Source organism: Daphnia pulex, chromosome 4 (assembly GCF_021134715.1).
Source record: "Daphnia pulex isolate KAP4 chromosome 4, ASM2113471v1".
Taxonomy (NCBI): domain Eukaryota; kingdom Metazoa; phylum Arthropoda; class Branchiopoda; order Diplostraca; family Daphniidae; genus Daphnia; species Daphnia pulex.
Genome location: NC_060020.1, coordinates 5495531 through 5514397, shown reverse-complemented (window position 1 = coordinate 5514397; position 18867 = coordinate 5495531). Strand labels below are relative to the sequence as shown.

General features: G+C 43.1%; 1 protein-coding gene across 4 annotated transcripts; it reads right to left on the bottom strand.

The window, feature by feature from the left end:
• Nucleotides 1-56: 56 nt before the first annotated feature.
• LOC124192673 lies at nucleotides 57-18852 on the bottom strand. Of its 4 annotated transcripts, XM_046586111.1 has the most exons (7): nucleotides 10927-11141; nucleotides 7699-8052; nucleotides 7043-7628; nucleotides 5214-6948; nucleotides 838-1736; nucleotides 578-771; nucleotides 57-499 (listed from the first exon to the last, which is right to left on the bottom strand). In XM_046586111.1, the coding sequence occupies exons 4-7, from the start codon at nucleotides 6779-6781 to the stop codon at nucleotides 434-436; spliced, it is 2727 nt and encodes a 908-aa protein (XP_046442067.1). In that variant the 5' UTR covers nucleotides 6782-6948; nucleotides 7043-7628; nucleotides 7699-8052; nucleotides 10927-11141; the 3' UTR covers nucleotides 57-433. The 4 variants fall into 4 exon arrangements, with proteins under 4 accessions (XP_046442067.1, XP_046442065.1, XP_046442064.1 ...); XM_046586109.1 differs by lacking the exon at nucleotides 10927-11141 and adding an exon at nucleotides 18760-18852 and having other exon boundaries at nucleotides 5214-7628; XM_046586108.1 differs by having other exon boundaries at nucleotides 7043-8052; nucleotides 10927-11026.
• Nucleotides 18853-18867: the final 15 nt, after the last annotated feature.

Here is an 18867-nt window from a genome sequence, read left to right as displayed (position 1 = left end):
CTTCCGTGTTACATTTTTTGAGTTCAGGACTTCAGGTATTTTAATTTTCATTTAAATTTAAGCATTTTTATAGACGTTTATTAATAAAAACTCACACAAACACACAAACATAGTAAACAATAATCAAATAGTCAACAATTTAAATAAACAACAGCAAACACGACTTCAATTGTTAATCTTGAAACAATAACAATTAGATTGTGAACGTGAAATGGAATCTAGAACAAGAAACTCAAGGAAATGGGGAGAACAGAATCAACAGATGCAAGTATGGTACGTAACTCAAAGGTTGAAAAAAAAAAGTGCAGTCCCTTCACCACTTCCGCATTACAGATATTACCATAAACTCAAAAACCCATGATAAAAATGTCACATTTTTTCTATCCTCCAAATAAATACGCATGATGATTCTTGATGACAAACACGGTGACCTTTACGCCGATCGATCTCGTAGATATTGCATCGCAAAATCAAATAATCTGACGTCTTTTACGGCATCCTGTAATTTTATTCAAAAGGAAAAGAACGAAAATTGAAGTGAAGTCATCGGCATTTTCGTAAATTTATGAAGTATTACCTCGTGACCAAATGATACTCTGTCGCGATGTCGATCGCCGGAGTCTTCATTTTCCTCATCCGATCGGAGGCGATTACCATCAGTCTTGGTCGGCCAAGTGTTTTCCGGTACCCAAACTGGTTCCGACAGCCACGGATGAACTAGGCTTCTATTTGGAACCATTTCAAGTCGATGCGTTTTTTTCTTTTGAATTTCTATTTAAAATACAAATAATGAGTCGTCATTTGTCTACCAAAATTCGATTTAATTTCAGCGCAAACCTTCGTAGGTGTCCTTGATTTTGGCAGGATTTTCCGACACTGGTTTCTCAACGAAATGATTCCTATTCAAATCGTGAAGGATGCTATCCTCTTGGTAATGCGCTGCCGGTTTCTTGGTGGATGGATTTGGATCCTCTTCGTTTTCTTCAATGTCCTCTTCTTCTCCTTCTTCCTCTTCTTCTTCCTCCTCTTCGCCGTCATATTCTTCGTCTTCCTCTTCGTCCAGCTGGTGATCCTTTTCTGTCGTTGTCGAGTACACGCCTCGCACAATATCACTAAGCTCGATGTCGTCCACGCCTGAGAACCGGCTCGGTTTGCCCCACGGTTTCACGCTGTCCGCCGGTCCGTTGCTGACCGAGACACCTGCTTCTCCGTTCCTGTCGACTTGCAGCGAAGTGCTAAGCAGAGCGGAAGTCGTTTGCTCCTCTTCTCCCAGTTCGATCGAATGCTTGTCCCAGACTCCGTTCGTATCACTTTGGACACTCTCGCGGACCCAGTCAGTGGTCGAGGATGTTTTCTTATTGGCCGTCGATGACGATGTCGTTGTCCGCAAGTCGCTCGATTCTGACGGATGAGGAACCTTTGGTTTGACTGAAGGAATCGCCCTCACCGAAGAGGAAGGTGGCCGCAATGTGCTGTCCAAGAGGGTCGTCGAAGGCGTGGGAGTGAAAGCGAAGAAATCAAGAGGCGGTCGAACTTTGACGGGCGGTTGACCGATGCTGGGCAAGTTCAGGGAGTCATCGTGCAACGGGGCCACAGTCCACTGAGGGCGTCCGGGATTAGAGCAACGAGGATAAAGAGAAGCGCATTGCTTGCCTATCCAACCGGCCCGAACGGCCATCAGAATGTGAGAAAGATTCGGAGTGGTGGATCTGTCCATCAACCATCCCATCGCGATACTGAAAAGCACCAAAAAAGAAAATAAATCAAAATAAATCAAAATAAATCAAAATAAATCAAAATGAATCAAATGAATAGTCGAGACTGATTGTAGCTTGCTTCCAGCCATGACCCAAAAGAGGCGGATCGGTAGGTGTGTGTTAATTGTCAGCGACGACTTCCAAGAAAAAGTTGTCGATGCGCCAATAACAGATGGTGAGATGGATGTCACTGAAGCCTCTAACTGTTGGGTCGTGAAAGACTGTTATCAGTTATACAGGTATTTCTGTTGGCGTGTTGCATCATTTATTTCTTCTTGCTCTTCCTATGCGGGTAGCATCAGGTAACCCACAACGCTCCCTGTAATTACACACCACACTCGTCTGCTTACTTTTGCCCAGAGTGAGGACATGAGCAAGACAAAACTAGCGCGCAACTCCATCCATTATGACTTGTCAGTTGTAGTGGTGATTTGCATATTTAACAGATATTACATAGCCGGAATATTAGACACGCGGTATATCTTGATTCAGCAGGTATCAAAAAACCTTCCTATCCACTTTTCTTTTTGGCTCTTGGCCGACTGGAAAAAATTTTCACTTCTGTTACCCCGTGTTAACCCCCGTTGGTTTTCTTTCACGGCATTCCTCCGCTCTACAAGGAAGCAAATTAACATTTTCTTACGTAAATAGTGATGTGCCTTACGGCAATGACGCCGTGTTTTTTTTCTTCCCTCCATCCCCCCTCCATCCATTGACTGCTGCTGTTTGGCCCATTTATCTGTGCCCGCACACGGTGATGCTGGCACATGAAAAGTGGAGCGACTCATCTTTCATACGTATAAAAATGCTCGTTGAAAAATGGTATCTACCCCATTTGGCTTTGATTTGACGACCGCTGATTTGACAGCCGAACAGTTCTCCGCGACCTCGTTACTCGGCCACTCGTTCCAGAAGAATTATGTACTTAATAAATAATATCAATCTTGCTGTGCAGTTGTTGTTTTTCTGTTTTTGCCTGGGCATCTTACACAATCACTTAAAGAGAAAGAGAGAGAGAAAATAAAATTAGAGACAAAGTTCCGTTAGAAAATTGATGGTGGCGGTCGTCAGTAGTGGTGGTGGTATAGCGGGGAGACTGGGGAATTACTCACAGGATAACATCGTGCGTGACGCCCTCCCGCCAAGAATCCTTCGATCCGTTCAAGCGTTGGCCGGTAAAGATTGCCAACACGTGTGGGATTAGTTAGACGTGATTAATCAAAAGGTCTCTCGCGGGATTACAACAGCGCCCCATAGCAGGCGAGCGTGAAATGAGCAAAAAAAAAAAAAAAAAGGAGGAGGAAAACGTGCAAACTTTGTCGAGTCGAGTCCGCCATTTAAGTGAAATGCGGTTAAATGTTTAGCTGATGAGTCGGGCGATGATCAAGCTGTTTATGCACCGTTAACGGTCATGGCGATGACCAACTTTGCGACTAGTTTACTTTTCCATAAAAAAAAAAAGAAGAAGAAGAAGGAGACCGGATGGCCGAGTCATCCTTCAATCTGTTCCGCACGACCGGAGCGTCAAGATGAAGAAGAACGTCGAGGCGTCATTCGTATGTACTGTTGTTTCGCCGGAATCCCAAAACGAATCACAAAACGGTTGCTTCACACGCGAAATCACACAGGTGCTACTTTTTAGAAATACCTGTTGCCGCTGTTGGCATGGGCGAATATTATAACAGCAGGCGGGGGGAAAAATATCGGCCAGGACGGGCAGAATAAATCGGTCAGGTATCGTCAAGGGCGAGAGGAAGATGGCCAGTCAAAAAATAAAAATATATAAAAACGACAAGAAAGAAAAAGGGAACGAGATCGAGTTAACGGTTGTTGGAAAACTCGACTAGAGCGAATCGGTCATGATGACATGCTCCAAAGTCGACATAAGTTGATGATAAGTAGCACCAAAGGAAAAGATGATTATTTTATTTTTTTTTCCTTTTTCCTCTGTCGTGATTCTATTCTCCCACTTTTTTCTACAATTTTATTTTTAGGCGAAGACGCTGCTGCTGACTTGTTCCTCGTTAGAATCGCTTGGATTTATCGCACCGGGGAGAAGTCGTGAATGAAAAGCGAACGGAAGGCGATGGCAATAATAACGTGTGTGTCGTCGTGTTTGTTCCCGCGCCTTTATTCGAGCAAACGGCTTTATAGATTACGACGAAAGTTTTCTTCTTCTTCTTTTTCTTTCGCTAACAGGCTGTTCTATTTTCATTTCAACGGGGGCCCGTTAGACACTATATTTCCAAGATGCGATTGGTGATAAAAAAAGACCAGATGAGAACTGCTCGTCGCCGCGTCATTGTGGAAGAAAACGAAAAGAAAAACAAACCTCAAACAGCGAAGGGGAGAGCTTCACATCAAAATTAATCACTTCCTGATAGTTGGAGAAATTACGGGAGCGTCCTTCCCGCCCGTTTCCCAATACGGGAAAGTTATAACCTAACTGGAAACTGTGGAAAACAACAGAGAGGGAAAATGATTACGCAAGTAGCGGACGTTGGTGGCATATACGCTACGGAAAGAAAAAGTGGCAAACGGAATCTAAGCAGATGGCTCGTGTGGTTTGCTGTGAAAAACACACACACACACACACGCAGAAATCCTTTCGTCTAAAAAAAAAAGTTCCGACAGACAGAACTAGAAGAAATAATAAAAAGAAAAAGGACAATTCCTGGCATTTTTGGGGAGGAAGCGATTGAGAAGCAGTGGCGAAGAGAGTTTCGGTCCGTTATGTTCACCCTGGTAGAAATTCCCTTGCACACCCCATCTATGCCAATCTCATTCCCGTGATGTCAACGTTCAGCCGTTAAAGACCATCTGTTGTTGTTTGGCTGCCGCGTCCACTTGTTTTTCTTTCTTATTTCACGCGAGGGATGTGGACAGCCAGTGAAAACAAGACGACGGGAACAATAGACGCGGACTATATGACTTCTACTTGTAAAAAAAAAGCTAGTGCTACTTGGTCGGTTATATGCCAACTTATACGTCTAGCGCTTTCTTTTCTTATTTTCGGCAGTCGTTGGTTGCCTTAGACTGCATCCGTTGTTTTCGTAACGATGTGATTTCATTCCCTTGTTCGTTCTTTTTTTCTATAACAACGAGAACGGCCAAATAAAAGCAAAAGAAGAGAAGAGAGAGAGAGCCCAAAAGAAGTTAAAGAACTAAAGTCATAAAAGAGAAGAAACGGTACAACCGCGCACAAGGGATGAAGCGCGTTTGCTCTCGTGAATTCTTCTTGCCAAGGCTTTGATGTTTTAACCTTGCCTAGTTTGTCGGCGGCGCAGACCCGAATCGGCCAAGTGAATATCGGGGGCATTTTATCTACACTATAAACACGATGATGAGACGGAGGTTTTTTTTGTTTTTAAAATAATAATTTTGTTTGTTCTTTTGTGGGGCGAGATTTCCACGGCTAGTATAAAAAGAAAAAAAAATGCGTGATTATTTATTTACCTGAAGAACGGGGCCATGGCTGCTGGAACGGAACCTCTGCCCTTCCAGTCTTGATTGAGCTGACACAAGAGCCGTTCCAGGCATTTAGGCTCAGATGATTGAGGCGAATTTTTGGCGTTGCTCCTTGACTTGTAAACGTCCAAAACGTCCATGGCCAATGGTGTGGTCTGCTGAATGAGGCGCATAAATCGAACGATTAGCCCGTCCTCTTCGATCGGGTGAACGTCCGAAGCCGAGTCTTCCAGGTCATAGGGCGAATCTGATTCCATCATGGCATTTCGGTTGTACATCTGCTGGCGGAATTCGGAAGGAATGTGTCTCGGTTCCGATTGTGATTTCATTTCCTCTGTGGTTGTTGTCGTCTTTGCAGTTGTTGTTGTTGTCGTCGTTGTTGTCGTCGTCGGCTGGGTGGTTGATTTGTCTTCCGGCTTCTCCGGCGATCCATTCTTGAGCCTGAGTCCGCTCCGGCTGCTAGTGGCCCGTCCGCTTTTGAATTGGCCGCTGCTGGCGCCTCTTGCACTAACGGTGCTGTGTGGGAAAAGCGCCAGGACAGGCAGAACGGGAACGTCTTCTTGGTGGGTTGGATGAGACACGTCCGGTCCACCAGAGGTGGGCCTTGCAGCAGCAACAACAGCAGCTTGCGCAGCCGCCAGGAGTCGGCCATCTGCTTCCGCACCAGTTGCAGCCGCAACGAGCCGTTTCATCTGCGGTCGGCGGAGCTGAGACATTGCCTCGTGATTCAATGTCCATTCCGGTTGCGGTTCGGCAGTCGACGTCGTTGGCGACGATTTTGACAGAGCGCGACTCGGCGGCTTCCATGTGGATATGGGCGCCATCGTTGACATTGTCGTCCCGATTCGCTTCTTGATTGAGGAAGACGGCGACCACGGGCGACGTCGACCAGTGGCGTTGCGCCGGAACGCGTTCGGGAACGGAATCATCGTGTGGCGCTTTGTCCGGCTGTTGAAAGGATTTGTGGTCGACTGGACCAAAAAGGACAGCCACTCTTGGATCATCTTCTTGGCCTCTCGTTGCAGATAATTTTCATAGTCATCCGACGATCGCTTGGATTCAAATTGCTCAATCGACGGCGGCTCTTTCTCGCCGTAGGCGACCGATTCCGGCCAATCGAAAATGGTGAAAAGACTCCGGATGGATGAGGAATCGGACGAGGATCGGGGTCGGACGCTGGTCTCTCGTTTCGAGGTGAATTCTTTGCCCAGCTCTTGGTTCCTCTCCAAAGAGCTGCGGTAGTAGGTGGTGGTGTGGACGTGGAGGACGAGCTCGTCGAGGATCGTCTGAATCTTTTTCATGACAAAGTGGTTCTCGTCCATGGTCGAGGAGCCGCGGCGGGTCGGCTTGAAGATTTGCGAGTAGATGGCGTAGCATAGGACGGTGCCGAGGTTGAGGAGACCCAGGACGAAGACGAGCGAGTCTTCGCGAGTTGTGCCCATGGAGCGGAAGCTGGACGTGGCTACTTCGGCCACATCTTCCAGCGAGACACTTTTGGTGACATCTCTGATGTGCCCCATCTGAATCGGGCTGAACAAACTGGCCAGCAATTCCATTTTGTGCAACCAGTTGAGTCGCTTCTTCAATTCAATCGACTCCCGACGTTAAGGCACTGCTGGGTTTTGTTCAGGTTCACAAGTCAAACGATTCACTCGCCGTCAATGAATGAATGGAACACGAACGAAGGCCAGCAAGGACTAAAAATGTCACAGAAAGAGAAACACTGCGGACAACAACAAAAAAACAGAGAAAACAATTGGAAAAACAAAGTTAGATTGGAGTGTGTTTTCTTTGGGCTGGAAGCAGTGTTGTTGTACCTTGGAGGAGTCGAACGGGCCGGCATCTGATGTGTAACTGACGTCCACCAGCAGGTTGTAGTGATATTTGAAAGCGGGGCCCCCGACGAAAAAAGAGAGAAACACAGCCGGGTACAACCAACCAAGCGAACCCGAGAGAAGGCCCGTCCCCCTAACCGCTATCCGTGGCTCTAACCTACACATAAAGCCGTAAGACGCACTCTGTGCCGCACCTCCCGCCTCTTGCCAAGAAGAGGAACGACGGTCTTCCTCAACAACATCAACAACAGCAGCAGCACCAACATGCTGCGTTTTTTATTCCTTTTCTTTCTTTTTTTCGACTGAAAAACCCCCGCAGCCAACTGGTGGTGCTTTGCAAACTCGTTTAAGGGACAACAGAACTAGGCAAAAACGTGAATAAGTCGAAAGCAAATTCAGTCAAAGTAGCACTTCCTATCTCGTCCGGCCGAATTTCCCGACACCTATACTCTTCTTTCTTTAATAAACCGGCGAAAGATGAAAAAAGATTAAAGGGCAGAAATTCATTGGTTAGAAATGAAAGAGTGACATTGGAGTTTGCAAGGTCCGCCAGCTATTCAGGAATGATCTTAATCAAAAAAGACAATTAGTAATTGTCCTTTTTATTATTTGACGCATGACGTTCATTCTGGTCATACTTGCAGGTTGACGTTGGGTATGTGTATCTATTTCCTTGGTTATTGGGTCCCGCATTGTTGGCGGCTGTGGAATCCCGTTGATCGTCCGGCATCTCTTTCTTAATTTTGTTGTCTTTTTTCCCCAGCATTTTCGAGAGCCATGCCAGATTTCATGAATCACGCTATCTAGGTAGAAATGAGGAGAGGAGATTCTCATGAGTATCTTCTTCTTCTTCTTCTTAATGCGCAGGGGATGAATATAAAAGGCGGCGCGGCTGTATAATTGGTAGCGTCCTCGAATCCACCGCTATACAGTTAGACGAATAGACACGATCACATCTCTTCGGATCCAACGGAGTGCGTGTGTTTTATACGCTGTGAAATCAGATGAATAAAAACAAAGATGCGGTAATTTGAGAGAGCGATAAGAAAAAAAAAATAAGGGAAGAAGAAGAAGACAAAATAACAAAAAGACTAACATTATACCAAGACAAATTCAGGGAAATGATATTAAAAGATTGTGGACCCGGCTGCTGCTGCTGGGCAAACCGTTTCTCGAGTTTTGGGTGACTGCGGCATTCGACATGACCAAAACGGCCTCCAGGGTTCCCAGTCGTTTGGGAGAAAGGGGAAAAAAATATTTTTGGGGGCGTCTGGTCTTTGAACTGCCGATTAAATAGAAATAAAAATAAACCTAAAAAAAGGAGAATGTCTTAAGCGATTCTTTTCATTTTTGAGTTGTTTCGTTTTTCTGCCTCATTGCCTGACGGGAATGACGGATTCATCAAATTTCAATCAGCACTCTACAGCGCGCCGTGTACAACAACGTAAACGCATTCGTGTAGCATTGTTGGAAACTGCCCAATTCAAATTGCCTGATGAAGGCTATAAGGGAATGAAAATCACGACACCCTGCATGCTGTTGCCTCGGGTCAATCTCGATTTAACGATGCTTTTGAACATGTATAAACTCGGTTAATAAGGAGCCCATCTCGCCAATTTCCTACTTTACCTTCTCTCTCTCTCTCTATCTCTCGCTTATTTATGCAGCCAGCGCATTCGTTATGGGAAACCAGCAAGCACGACAATGATGAGACTAGTAACATCTGCCAGCGCAGGTGAGTCTACGGTCCCAAAAAGGAGTACGGAGGGCGGGCACTGGGCCAGGGATTTCCATAAAAAAGGTGGATTACTGTTTTTCCTCTCTTCTGGCTAAAAAAGAAGAAGAAGAAGAACGAGCCAGATTGATGAGGACGAAAAAGACTAGTACGACGACCGGTGGGTACGCGATCTAAAAAAGACGTTCGTTCTCCCTCTCTCTCCATGCAAGGCGTGTTGTACTATAAGAAATCTAAAACCGAAAAGAAATAATAAGAAGAAACGATGCGCAGGGCGACAGATGGTCGGGACAGATGTCGACGACGTGCATATGTATGTACAGTATAGAGGGAGAGAGAGAGAGAGAGAGGAGATGAAACGCTTCACATGCTAAGGCGAAGATTACGTGGAGATTGTGAGCCACTCATACGTTGCGATGGGTGTGCTGTGATGCCGGTAGTGAAGGAGAAGAAACTGTGCTTGTGGATCAGCCCGTTAGGTCGTCGTTCCACAAGACGGGCCATGACTAAAGCCCAGCACGTTGTTCTCCCTCTCTCTCTCTCTTTCCGGCTCTTTTCTCATCTTATATTACAGATTATTATTGCGCTTACAGTATAGACTATAGGCTGTACAGCGTGTATGTATTTGTGTTCGGCAACTATTAATACGGAAAGTAGACTCTCATGCGGAAGGGTCCCTCTTTGACAATACTACCAGCAGCAGCAGCACGGTATATATTCCCTGTTTTGTTTTCTTTGGTTTATCTTCTTCTTTAACATGAACTGAATGGCCGGTTGTCCCGTCAAATGAACAGCCGGGCCTCGCCTGCTGTTACTTTGGAAAGTACTACTTAGATACAACTATAGCTAATAAGCAACATAAATATGCTATACTGGTATGGCGAAAGAGACAAAAATAAACGTAAAAGAAATAAAATAAAAGAAATAAAAAAACAGCCAGTTGTGAATAAAGCAGGAAACGACGACTTCTAAGAAAAGAATGGCTATCGAAATGACGCCACGTGTTTGACGGACATGTTCGGCCGCCGGCCTTGGCGGAGGTCGTATAAGATCGATGTTTCTCTCTCTACCACGAATGTAGAGACGGATTGTGTGTCTTTTTTTTTCTCTTGTGTGTTTCATTGGGCTCGAGTGACGAATTAGGTTGGAGAACCAGATAGACAAGCGGGGGTAATATAGATATGGACTGGGCTAAAACTAGTTATGGATTGAGATGCGCACCTGCTGTCTGACCACGTATGAAACAGATGACGCCGTACTGCCGTCAAAATATTTCCCAATATTTTCGTTCTCGTTTCTCTTCTTCTTCTTCTTTTTTTCGAATTCTAACTGGGATTTGCGGTATGCGCATGTGATTTTCGATCGAATTTCAGCCGTCGATATGTACAGTTCTCCTTCATTTTTTTTTTACGGACGGAAAAAGGACGGAACAGAAACGGATTCTCATCTGCGATTCAAGCGAATAAAAAAAAGCGACAAATGAAACGAAGAGAAAGCTGCGAAACTTAAAACCTCGAGCAGTTGTTTTTCTTGCGGTTGTTTGTCATATCCTCAAAAATAACATGCTCATCCCATAAGTTACGAGGAGGTGCCGGTATGTCGGCAGGCCCCTCTTCGTCATTACATTTTCTAGTTGCACTTTTAGGCTTTCAGTAATTAGAGTTACAACATTTTTTATACGATGAAAATCATTCCATTGTTGTTCCACCAAGAAAATTCTTAATATTAAATGCAAGCTAGAATCCTACGATTCAAAGTAAAACTGTTACTACACAGAACAGAAGATTAATACTGAAGATTGCAACAGTCCAAGACAACTTGCATAAAAAAGATGACAATTTTTCTGTTTACCATGATTTCTAACATCAACGTAATTGTTTTTCATGTGTGAATTTTTTGCAGAAACAATACTAGAATGATTTGCCCACAAACAAGAGATGTTTGTTTCACAATTAAGATCATTATTAATATTGTAGCTTTTATCTCTAAAAGCAAAGAGCAAATAGAAAATGTTGTGTGTTTACCATGGTTTTGCATGTCAACACAATTGCTTTCGTGCATAGATTGTAAACATGTAAATACTTTTGACTAAACTAGCAATTACATTTAATAATTTTAAACTGTATTTTACCTTTAGCTGAATTTGGAATGTCATCATTCCCCTTTTGCTTCTAAGTTCTAATCTTAAACTTCATCTCATTTTAACAAAACCGATGATAGCAGACGACACTTCTTTAAGAGTGTTGGAAATGGAACTCTTGTTGGCGGTGTCGACCGTTCAACTTCCAAGATTGAGATAAGAGATGACACCTTTGTTGTTGCTAGTTCGTCCTTATATTTCACACTGCCGTATAATACAGCATTTTGGTATTTCAATAGTTGGTTTAGGGTTGAGTAGGGTAGGGAACAATAGATTGAATGGGAAGAGAGGGTAAAATTGGGGCCCTCTGTTGAGGTCCCTACAAATTACACAGAATTAACAATAGCAATAATGTCGATCACTGTTGGGATGCAATAAATTCCCAACACACTCCCCAGTAGAGCCCGTTCAATTGGCTCGACATCCTGATCGACTTGATATCCGTTGGATTGGAGATCTGAAAATGCGGTTGAAGATGGATGGCCTGGATTAAGAGGAGCTGTTTCGTTGACTGGCTACGGATTCAGTTAATTGTCCATTCCATTTGATTCCGATTGAGAGTTGGCTGACTCTTTGGAAGTTTGCCACCAGGATCCCATACCGATTGGTGTGTGTTGGAATCTTCTTCAATGTCCTTTAACACAAGAATATTTTTTAGTAGATGTGAAACGATTTTGTTTGGTACCTGGGTTAACGAATAAGAGAACAGCAACTGGTTGATGAGATGTTCTTCTATACTTGGTAACCTTGAGATGCGTTTAGGAGCTGGTTTTACTGGCTCCAAGCGCTTCCGTTTCATTGAGTTTTGTTGATTGGCCAATTCCGGAAGAATTGCTGCTTGACTGCACGGCGATCTGAACTTCGGAATGATTTCTTGGTTGCTTTCTACGTTTGTTGAATTGACAAATGCAGCGGCTTCTTGAGGATTTTCTTTCGAAGCTTCCTGGATTTCTGGCGACGATGATAAATTTCCAGAAGAAGAGAAGTTGGTTTGTTTAAGTTGACTCGGAAAAGAGTTAAGTGTTTCCAGCGATGCAGCTGGCCTTCCCGAGGGGAAAAAAAGAAAGGTAGGAATATCCTTTTCTTTGGAGCCGGCTGGCGGAATCCTAATAATTGAATCTTTAGTTTTTAGACAATTGAATGTGTCAGGAACTTCTGCTTGATAAGTAGGAGTTTCTTGATGACTAAGAGAGTGAGGAGCTTCTGCCGGATTGGCTGGAGCTTTTTGAAGATTGAGAGTACCAGGAGCTTCTGCCGGAGTAGCTGGAGCTTCTAGAATAATGAGAGGACGAGGAGCTTCTGCCGGAGTAGCTGGAGCTTCTTGAATAATGAGTGTGCAAGCAGTTTTTTCGTTGCTAGAGGAGCTCAAGAGATTTTTGGACTCCACTGCATCTACACCATCTAAGTTTGCAAATTTGAGGTTAGTTGCTTTCAGCTCGTCTTCAAACCTTTTTTCGTCTTTGTTTCCACTGGATTTGACCGGAATATCTGAGATTGATAGCCCTTTTTTTGGTCGTTGTTGGAGACTGGCTGTTCCAGGCTCCTTTTCCATCGGGACTTCTTTTGACTGGGCTGATTTGACGTTTTGGTCGCTGTAGCAACTTTTCGCGTTCGATGATGGGATTTTTTCTGCTCCTTCCAGATTTGCTGAGTTTTCTAACTTTGAAACAAAGGAATTATTTTCTTTTATTTCGTTCCTTTCAAACCTTTTTTTGTCGGGATATCCGTCTGGCCCATCCGGAGAATCCGAGAGTGAGTCTCCTTTTTTCGGTGGGTGAGGGAGACTGGCCGTTCCAGTCTCTTTTTCTTCCGTCTGGATATTTTCTTTTGACTGGTATGAAGGGGTGTTTTGAAAACTACAGCTTGTTGTCGTAAGCGACGACACTTCTAGTGGAGTTGGGTTTGGCACTAATACTGCTGCAAATTGAGATGTTGAGAGGGTTTTGAGAATTGACTCTATTACTGGATTTGTTTGAGAAGCTGGCTCCTGAGAAGCTGTTGGTGATAAGTTGACATCTCCTGGAGCGACGGGCACTGAAAAGGCTGTTGAGATGGCTGCGATCACCTGACTGATTATGTCCCGATTGAGTTGTGCTTGGGTTGCTGCCTGGTTTGCTGCCTGGGTTGCTGCCTGATGTTGGAGAATTTGGAGCATTCTTTCTCTGTCCTTCTCCCATTCTTCGTCATCTGCTTCCTTTTCGAGTTTGTCTAACCATTCTCTTCGTTTTTTCTTTAAGATGTGAATTTTGGCGACAATAACATCGTCCATTGTTTGGTACATGGTGTCGATGTCTGCATTGATCTCTTCTTGGTCTTCGCCTTCTTTGTACATTTCAGCCTGGACCCTTTTTGAGAATATCTCATAAGTTTTGTAGAATCCATCTAGCTTTTTTTCTAATTTTTCGACTTCGATAAACGCTTCCAACGTCATTTCTGTTGATTTGTACGTTTCGACGAGGTTAATGATACGGGTGATATGCTTTTTAATTAAAGTTCTTGCGTAATTTGGAGCCATTGTGAGTTGGAGGTGGCTCCTAAGGAGCTGCTGAGAGTACGAAAAGAAGATAATTAGTTTAAATTAATGTTTTGATTAAGTTGATTAGCCTTTTTGTTTGTTGTTCTGCTCGGTCTTCGGAGATTCGTGGTGCCGAATTAAATTCTGCTGTCTTTTCCACTTTCTTTGAATTCCTTTATGTGAAGATATCTGCAAAAATTAACACTGGTTGGAGAAAACTCCGGTTCGAAGGACCATGTTGGAAATGGAACTCTTGTTGGCGGTGTCGACCGTTCAACTTCCAAGATTGAGATAAGAGATGACACCTTTGTTGTTGCTAGTTCGTCCTTATATTTCACACTGCCGTATAATACAGCATTTTGGTATTTCAATAGTTGGTTTAGGGTTGAGTAGGGTAGGGAACAATAGATTGAATGGGAAGAGAGGGTAAAATTGGGGCCCTCTGTTGAGGTCCCTACAAATTACACAGAATTAACAATAGCAATAATGTCGATCACTGTTGGGATGCAATAAATTCCCAACAAAGAGATCGATAGAAAACCACAAAAAATCGACCTCTGCCCTAAATTCAAACCGCTCAAAAACGATAAATGCGGTTTTCTCACCTGCGCTCGACATCCGCTGAACGGATCGGGATTACTTAAGGATCAAATAGTTCGTCTCAACAAGTAACACTAAGCCCTCCCCTACACAGCCAAGATAAAAATAAAAATCTGCACGAAACCCGTAGATAATTACTTATAAGACCAAAACCACCACAATAAGACCCTCCAGGAATACAAGCCTAATGAGCCATTGTGGAATGAACAACAACAAAAAAAAAAGAAAGAAACTCCCGGATGTCGATTGCTCTATGCAAATGGGCGGATGCATGCGGAAATGTTAGAATGTATACTATTGTTTTAAATCATAGACAAGCGTTTCGTTGCTGTTGATGGTGGTCTTAAAAGGAATCATTAAGACTAGAAAAATGCCTATTCTTTTCTCGAAAAAGACTCGGCTATATACCTTGTAATTGCAGCAAGCCATCCGGCAGTGTGGATATGTACAGCGGCAACATATTTGCCGCCGTCTTGAGCGTGGAAGCGTGATGGCCTAAAAATTCGTTGTGTCTATTGAAGTGTATCTCTATTAACTCATCACGATGGGGTGTCTCAGCATTCCCTTATGTGGTTGCTGCACCGAAAGGTGAGAAAAACGGTAACGAATTTTTCGAGAGACTCGGAGATTTTGTTCAGAACTCTAAGGTGGCGCCCAGTGTTGAGATTGCGCACGTCTTGGATGTTTGCTGGCGACTTGGCGAGCTGCATTCTCGGCCGTGTAATAATAGTAATAACAGGGGTCCGATAATGATGTTGACGCCATTCAGTCAGTCACCTTATATGCAAATAGCCTATGGACGTAATTAGGTGGCGGCAGCACACGCCATCAGTGCATTTTCTTATCCGAATGAATTGCTGCTGGTCGGGGTCAACCTGGGGGAATTTCAAATACAAAACAGAACTTTTAACATTTATCTTTTGTGATTTGTTTATGTTTAATGCAGAAATAGCCGCAGGGGAGTTATTTTTAAACTAAAAATTGGCTGTCGTCATTTTATTTTTAAAAAAATTCCATTTTCTGCTATGCGGGTAATCGCTTCTCGCGCAAGAAAAGTTGCGGCTTAATTCCTTTTGTCAATCCATTTCCTGCTGAAAAGAAGAAAAAAAATGTTGATGTTGGTTCAGCCGCCACTGGTGAATCCAATTATGTGAAACCATATAGTCACAAGACAAATTTCTCTGTCGAGACCAAAGTCAATTAGGTTTTTCTTTTTTTCGGGGGGGCCGTTGAACGTCGCTGTAAATGAACTGTCCACAAGAAAGAACGGAAAAAAGAGATTTGTTTGTTCCTTTTTGACCAGCAGACGGCGGAAGGACAACTGAGATTTATTGACGAGTCCCATGCGCTACCAACATTCTAGGCTGGCGACGTAAAAAAAAAAAGCGGAAGAAGAAGAAGCAACGTGTACACGTAATAATATACAAAAGTCCCGAAACGACTACCGCTTTAGTCTCAGCGCAATGCAACCGGCTGACGAGGGAAAAAATCACTCATCCACAAAAAACTCATTAGCACATGATGAGTAAAAAAATAGAAAAGAAAATGTCCGCTATTCCGAGTGTACATATATATATATATAACTCCCAGTTGGATCTAAGTGCCGTTTTCTTTTTTGCAATAATAAAAAAAAAAGAAGCGGAGAATGTACAGCAACAATGCGCTGAATCGCTGGAATTCAACTCCAATAGAAAATGAGCTCCGGGGTCGTAAAAAAAAAGAAACAAATAAGATGGGGGGGACTTTATTGTTTCCGGACGACAGGTTCCGATTACACGGCCGCTGGACGAGTTTTGGAGTAGATTGTTTAGATCCGTAATGGATGCACTCTCTCTCTCTCTACTTGCTATCCTTTTCACGCCTTTCCATTGTGAGCGTGGATAACGTCCATTAACGGATGAAAGAGACCAAGCGGCCCGGGAAAATTGTAATAGTAAAGCAACTCTCTCTAATACTATTTTTTTTGCGTAAATATTGTATAATAGCGCTTCCGCATCGAGCAGCGGTCAACGACAATTCTGTGGTCTTCTTCTTATAAATTCGAACAACTTTCTTAATAATAATACTCATCACCCAGCGCGGCGTTGGGCTTTTTCTGCACATCATCCAGCCTATACAACCGTTTTTCTATTTTCTTTTGGTTTTCTATCAAGCTAGTAAGTAAATACAGCACAGGAAACAAAAGAGCAAAGAGCTGATGTACTAGTGAGAGAGCAGCACGGCTGTTTTCTTTGTGAGGTACGCAGCCGAGTAATGTCTAAGCGTTGGAATATTATCGTCCGTTCAACTTATTCCGAGACCCGGGAAGTAGAAAGTGAATAATTGCATTCGGATGTGCAGGACTTGCTCGTGCTATTATGCACTCTCTCTCTCTCGCTACAAAACTTGCTGCACACGTTGACTGCCTCCACTTTGCGTAATTTTTGTTGACTCCCCACGCCATCACAGCTAGACATATATGTACCAAATTGTCTAGGGGCCACAAAGCAAGTCGACCCGACCGAGGCCTATATGCGTGCAGATTCAAATCTTTTCTCAGTCGCCAAAGGGCGGGGCTGTTTTGAAATGCAAAACAAGAGTATAGGGGTGTACAGAAAAAAGGGGGTGAAAGCAGTGTACAAAATTACGGCTGCGTGATTTGGAATTCTTTTTTTTTTTCTCACCCCCTACCCTTAAAATCGAATCGTGATGCTTTATGATGAAAGAAGAAGAACATAAGAGGAAATCGAAATAAAGAAAGCGCTGATGCAATAAGCCGGCAGTGAGCAATAGTTTTTTTTTGTCCGACTCGACACGCCTATTTTTCGTGAGTACCATTCCGCCCCTCTTTTCTTCCTTATGTATTTTAGATTCAATACAGCGATGATGACTCTCTTCTGCTTTGCTTTTTATTACCTTTTTCTTCTTTCTCCATCTCTCTCTCTCTCGCTATGCAACGGAATAATTGAATACACTTGCAACACTTTTAGTCTGATGCCGGCGCGGAGTGGCGCGCGTGCCGCTCTCAACCTGCAAAGTTTCTTCTTCTCCCTTTCTTCTTTTTCTTCCACTTTTGTTGTGTAGCGATACAATCGTCTACTGTACAACAGCAAGCCACTATGAAAGTGTACTAACTGGTTCATTGATTTTCGTCTTCGGCGCCAGCCAGCACCAGCACCTTTAACAATCCAACCTTTTTAATAACCCGTCGGCAGAGCGCTGATGTTTCCTTGATGATTTCAACAATTTCATCTATTCTCTTTACAAACAAAAAAAACAGGAAGAATTTAAAAATGAAAGAATGCTGTCTAGACAAGAGTTTAAAGGGAAAAAATATGGTCGCTTTATTTCTGATCCTAGACTGCAGAGAGCGCGTTCAAGTGCATAATATAGGATATAGTGTACGAGCTATATAGCCATGCCGCAGCTCAGCAGTTTAACTAACTCGCATCTCATCTTTTTTTCTTTCTTTCAGGACTTTCAACCGCGTGATGCATTCGACTCGGGTGTGCATTAGCATTTTGCGACGCGACGACGCAATGACTCAGATTAGGTTCCTTCTGCTACATCCAGCCGACTGACGTGTTAGGATGGCGGTCACATCACGCACTCAAGGAGGAGAGAGAGAGATCGGAGCGTAACCAATCGAGAAAATCGTTTGAAAATATAAAATAAAATAAAATAAAACAAAATAAAATAAAAAAGTATTGGCTAATAGCGGAGCGGAGTTAAAAACAGTCCCCTCTCTCGGTGTTATCTTTATGTGTAAATACTTCTTTTAAAAAACTATTACGACTCGTAACATTTTTTTGTTTTTGTTTTATCTGGGCATTTGCACGGCAAAATGAAAGAGAGTCTCCTGTGTAAGGGATCTAGAGCTCAGTCGAGCTGAAAATCTAATCAGCCAGTAATCACATCAAGTGCTCTCCCTTGATTACTTCTCCGCCGTCTTCTCGTTTCGTATAGATGGCTACATCTCTCCTTTCTCTCTTCGTTCTTGTGTCGGCAAACGTATACGTTTCGACAAACTGTTTCGATTGAACTCGGTTCAATGTTAATAGAGAGACGAGAAGTCATTTCCTTATTTATAACCCGCCCCCAAAGTTGTCGCTAGGGGAATGTTCACCAGCAGTTCCCCCCAAAACTCAAAATGAATCGCCTTTTTTCCCGGTTTCTTCTGTACCAGGAGGTGCCGGTGCAGCAGCAGGGTCCTCTTATTAGTCATAACATTTTCTATTTCCACTTTGCTTTTAGAGAGAAAATGTTATTGAATATGAAAAGCATTCAGCTATTTAAATTGTGCAACACAGGTCGACAAATTATTCCAGTTTTGTTCCTCTTTAAAGAAAATCAACATTAGAAATAAAAAATGATGCTACATTTGCAAATTTACACTGTTGAAATAAACAAATCAAGAAAACCTGTAAGAAAATATGAAAATATCACATTTTCTAAAATCAACATGTGATTGTTGTCCACGTAAACTGGAATGATGATGTAAACTGGAACAACACTGGAATGATTTGTTGACAAACAACTTGTGTAGGTTTCACAACTTAGATTATTAAATGATTTCAATTCAAAGATTTTTTAATTGTAGGCCTACTAACTTTTGTTGCTTTTGTGTCTATCAAGATGTTTTCACAATTCAACATGATGATGACTTAACAGAATTACTTTAAACATTCTAAACATACTTGTACAATAAGTGATTTAAAATTGAATTTTACCTTAAGCTGAATCGAATTCGAACCGTCAATCATTCCGTTTGGCTTCTTATCTTTCGTCTCACTTTTGAAATAAAAACAAACAACAGCAGACGCCACTTTTTCTTCTAC

What these genes read in the sequence shown, in the direction of transcription:
- LOC124192673 (XM_046586109.1), bottom strand. Translation starts at nt 6,781, where the DNA reads ATGGAATTGCTGGCCAGTTTGTTCAGCCCGATTCAGATGGGGCACATC. An exon ending in GCCATGGCCCCGTTCTTCAG is followed by an intron (nt 1,737 to 5,213) that starts GTAAATAAATAA and finishes GGTGCTTTTCAG; the next exon opens with TATCGCGATGGGATGGTTGA. An exon ending in AATCAAGGACACCTACGAAG is followed by an intron (nt 772 to 837) that starts GTTTGCGCTGAA and finishes TATTTTAAATAG; the next exon opens with AAATTCAAAAGAAAAAAACG.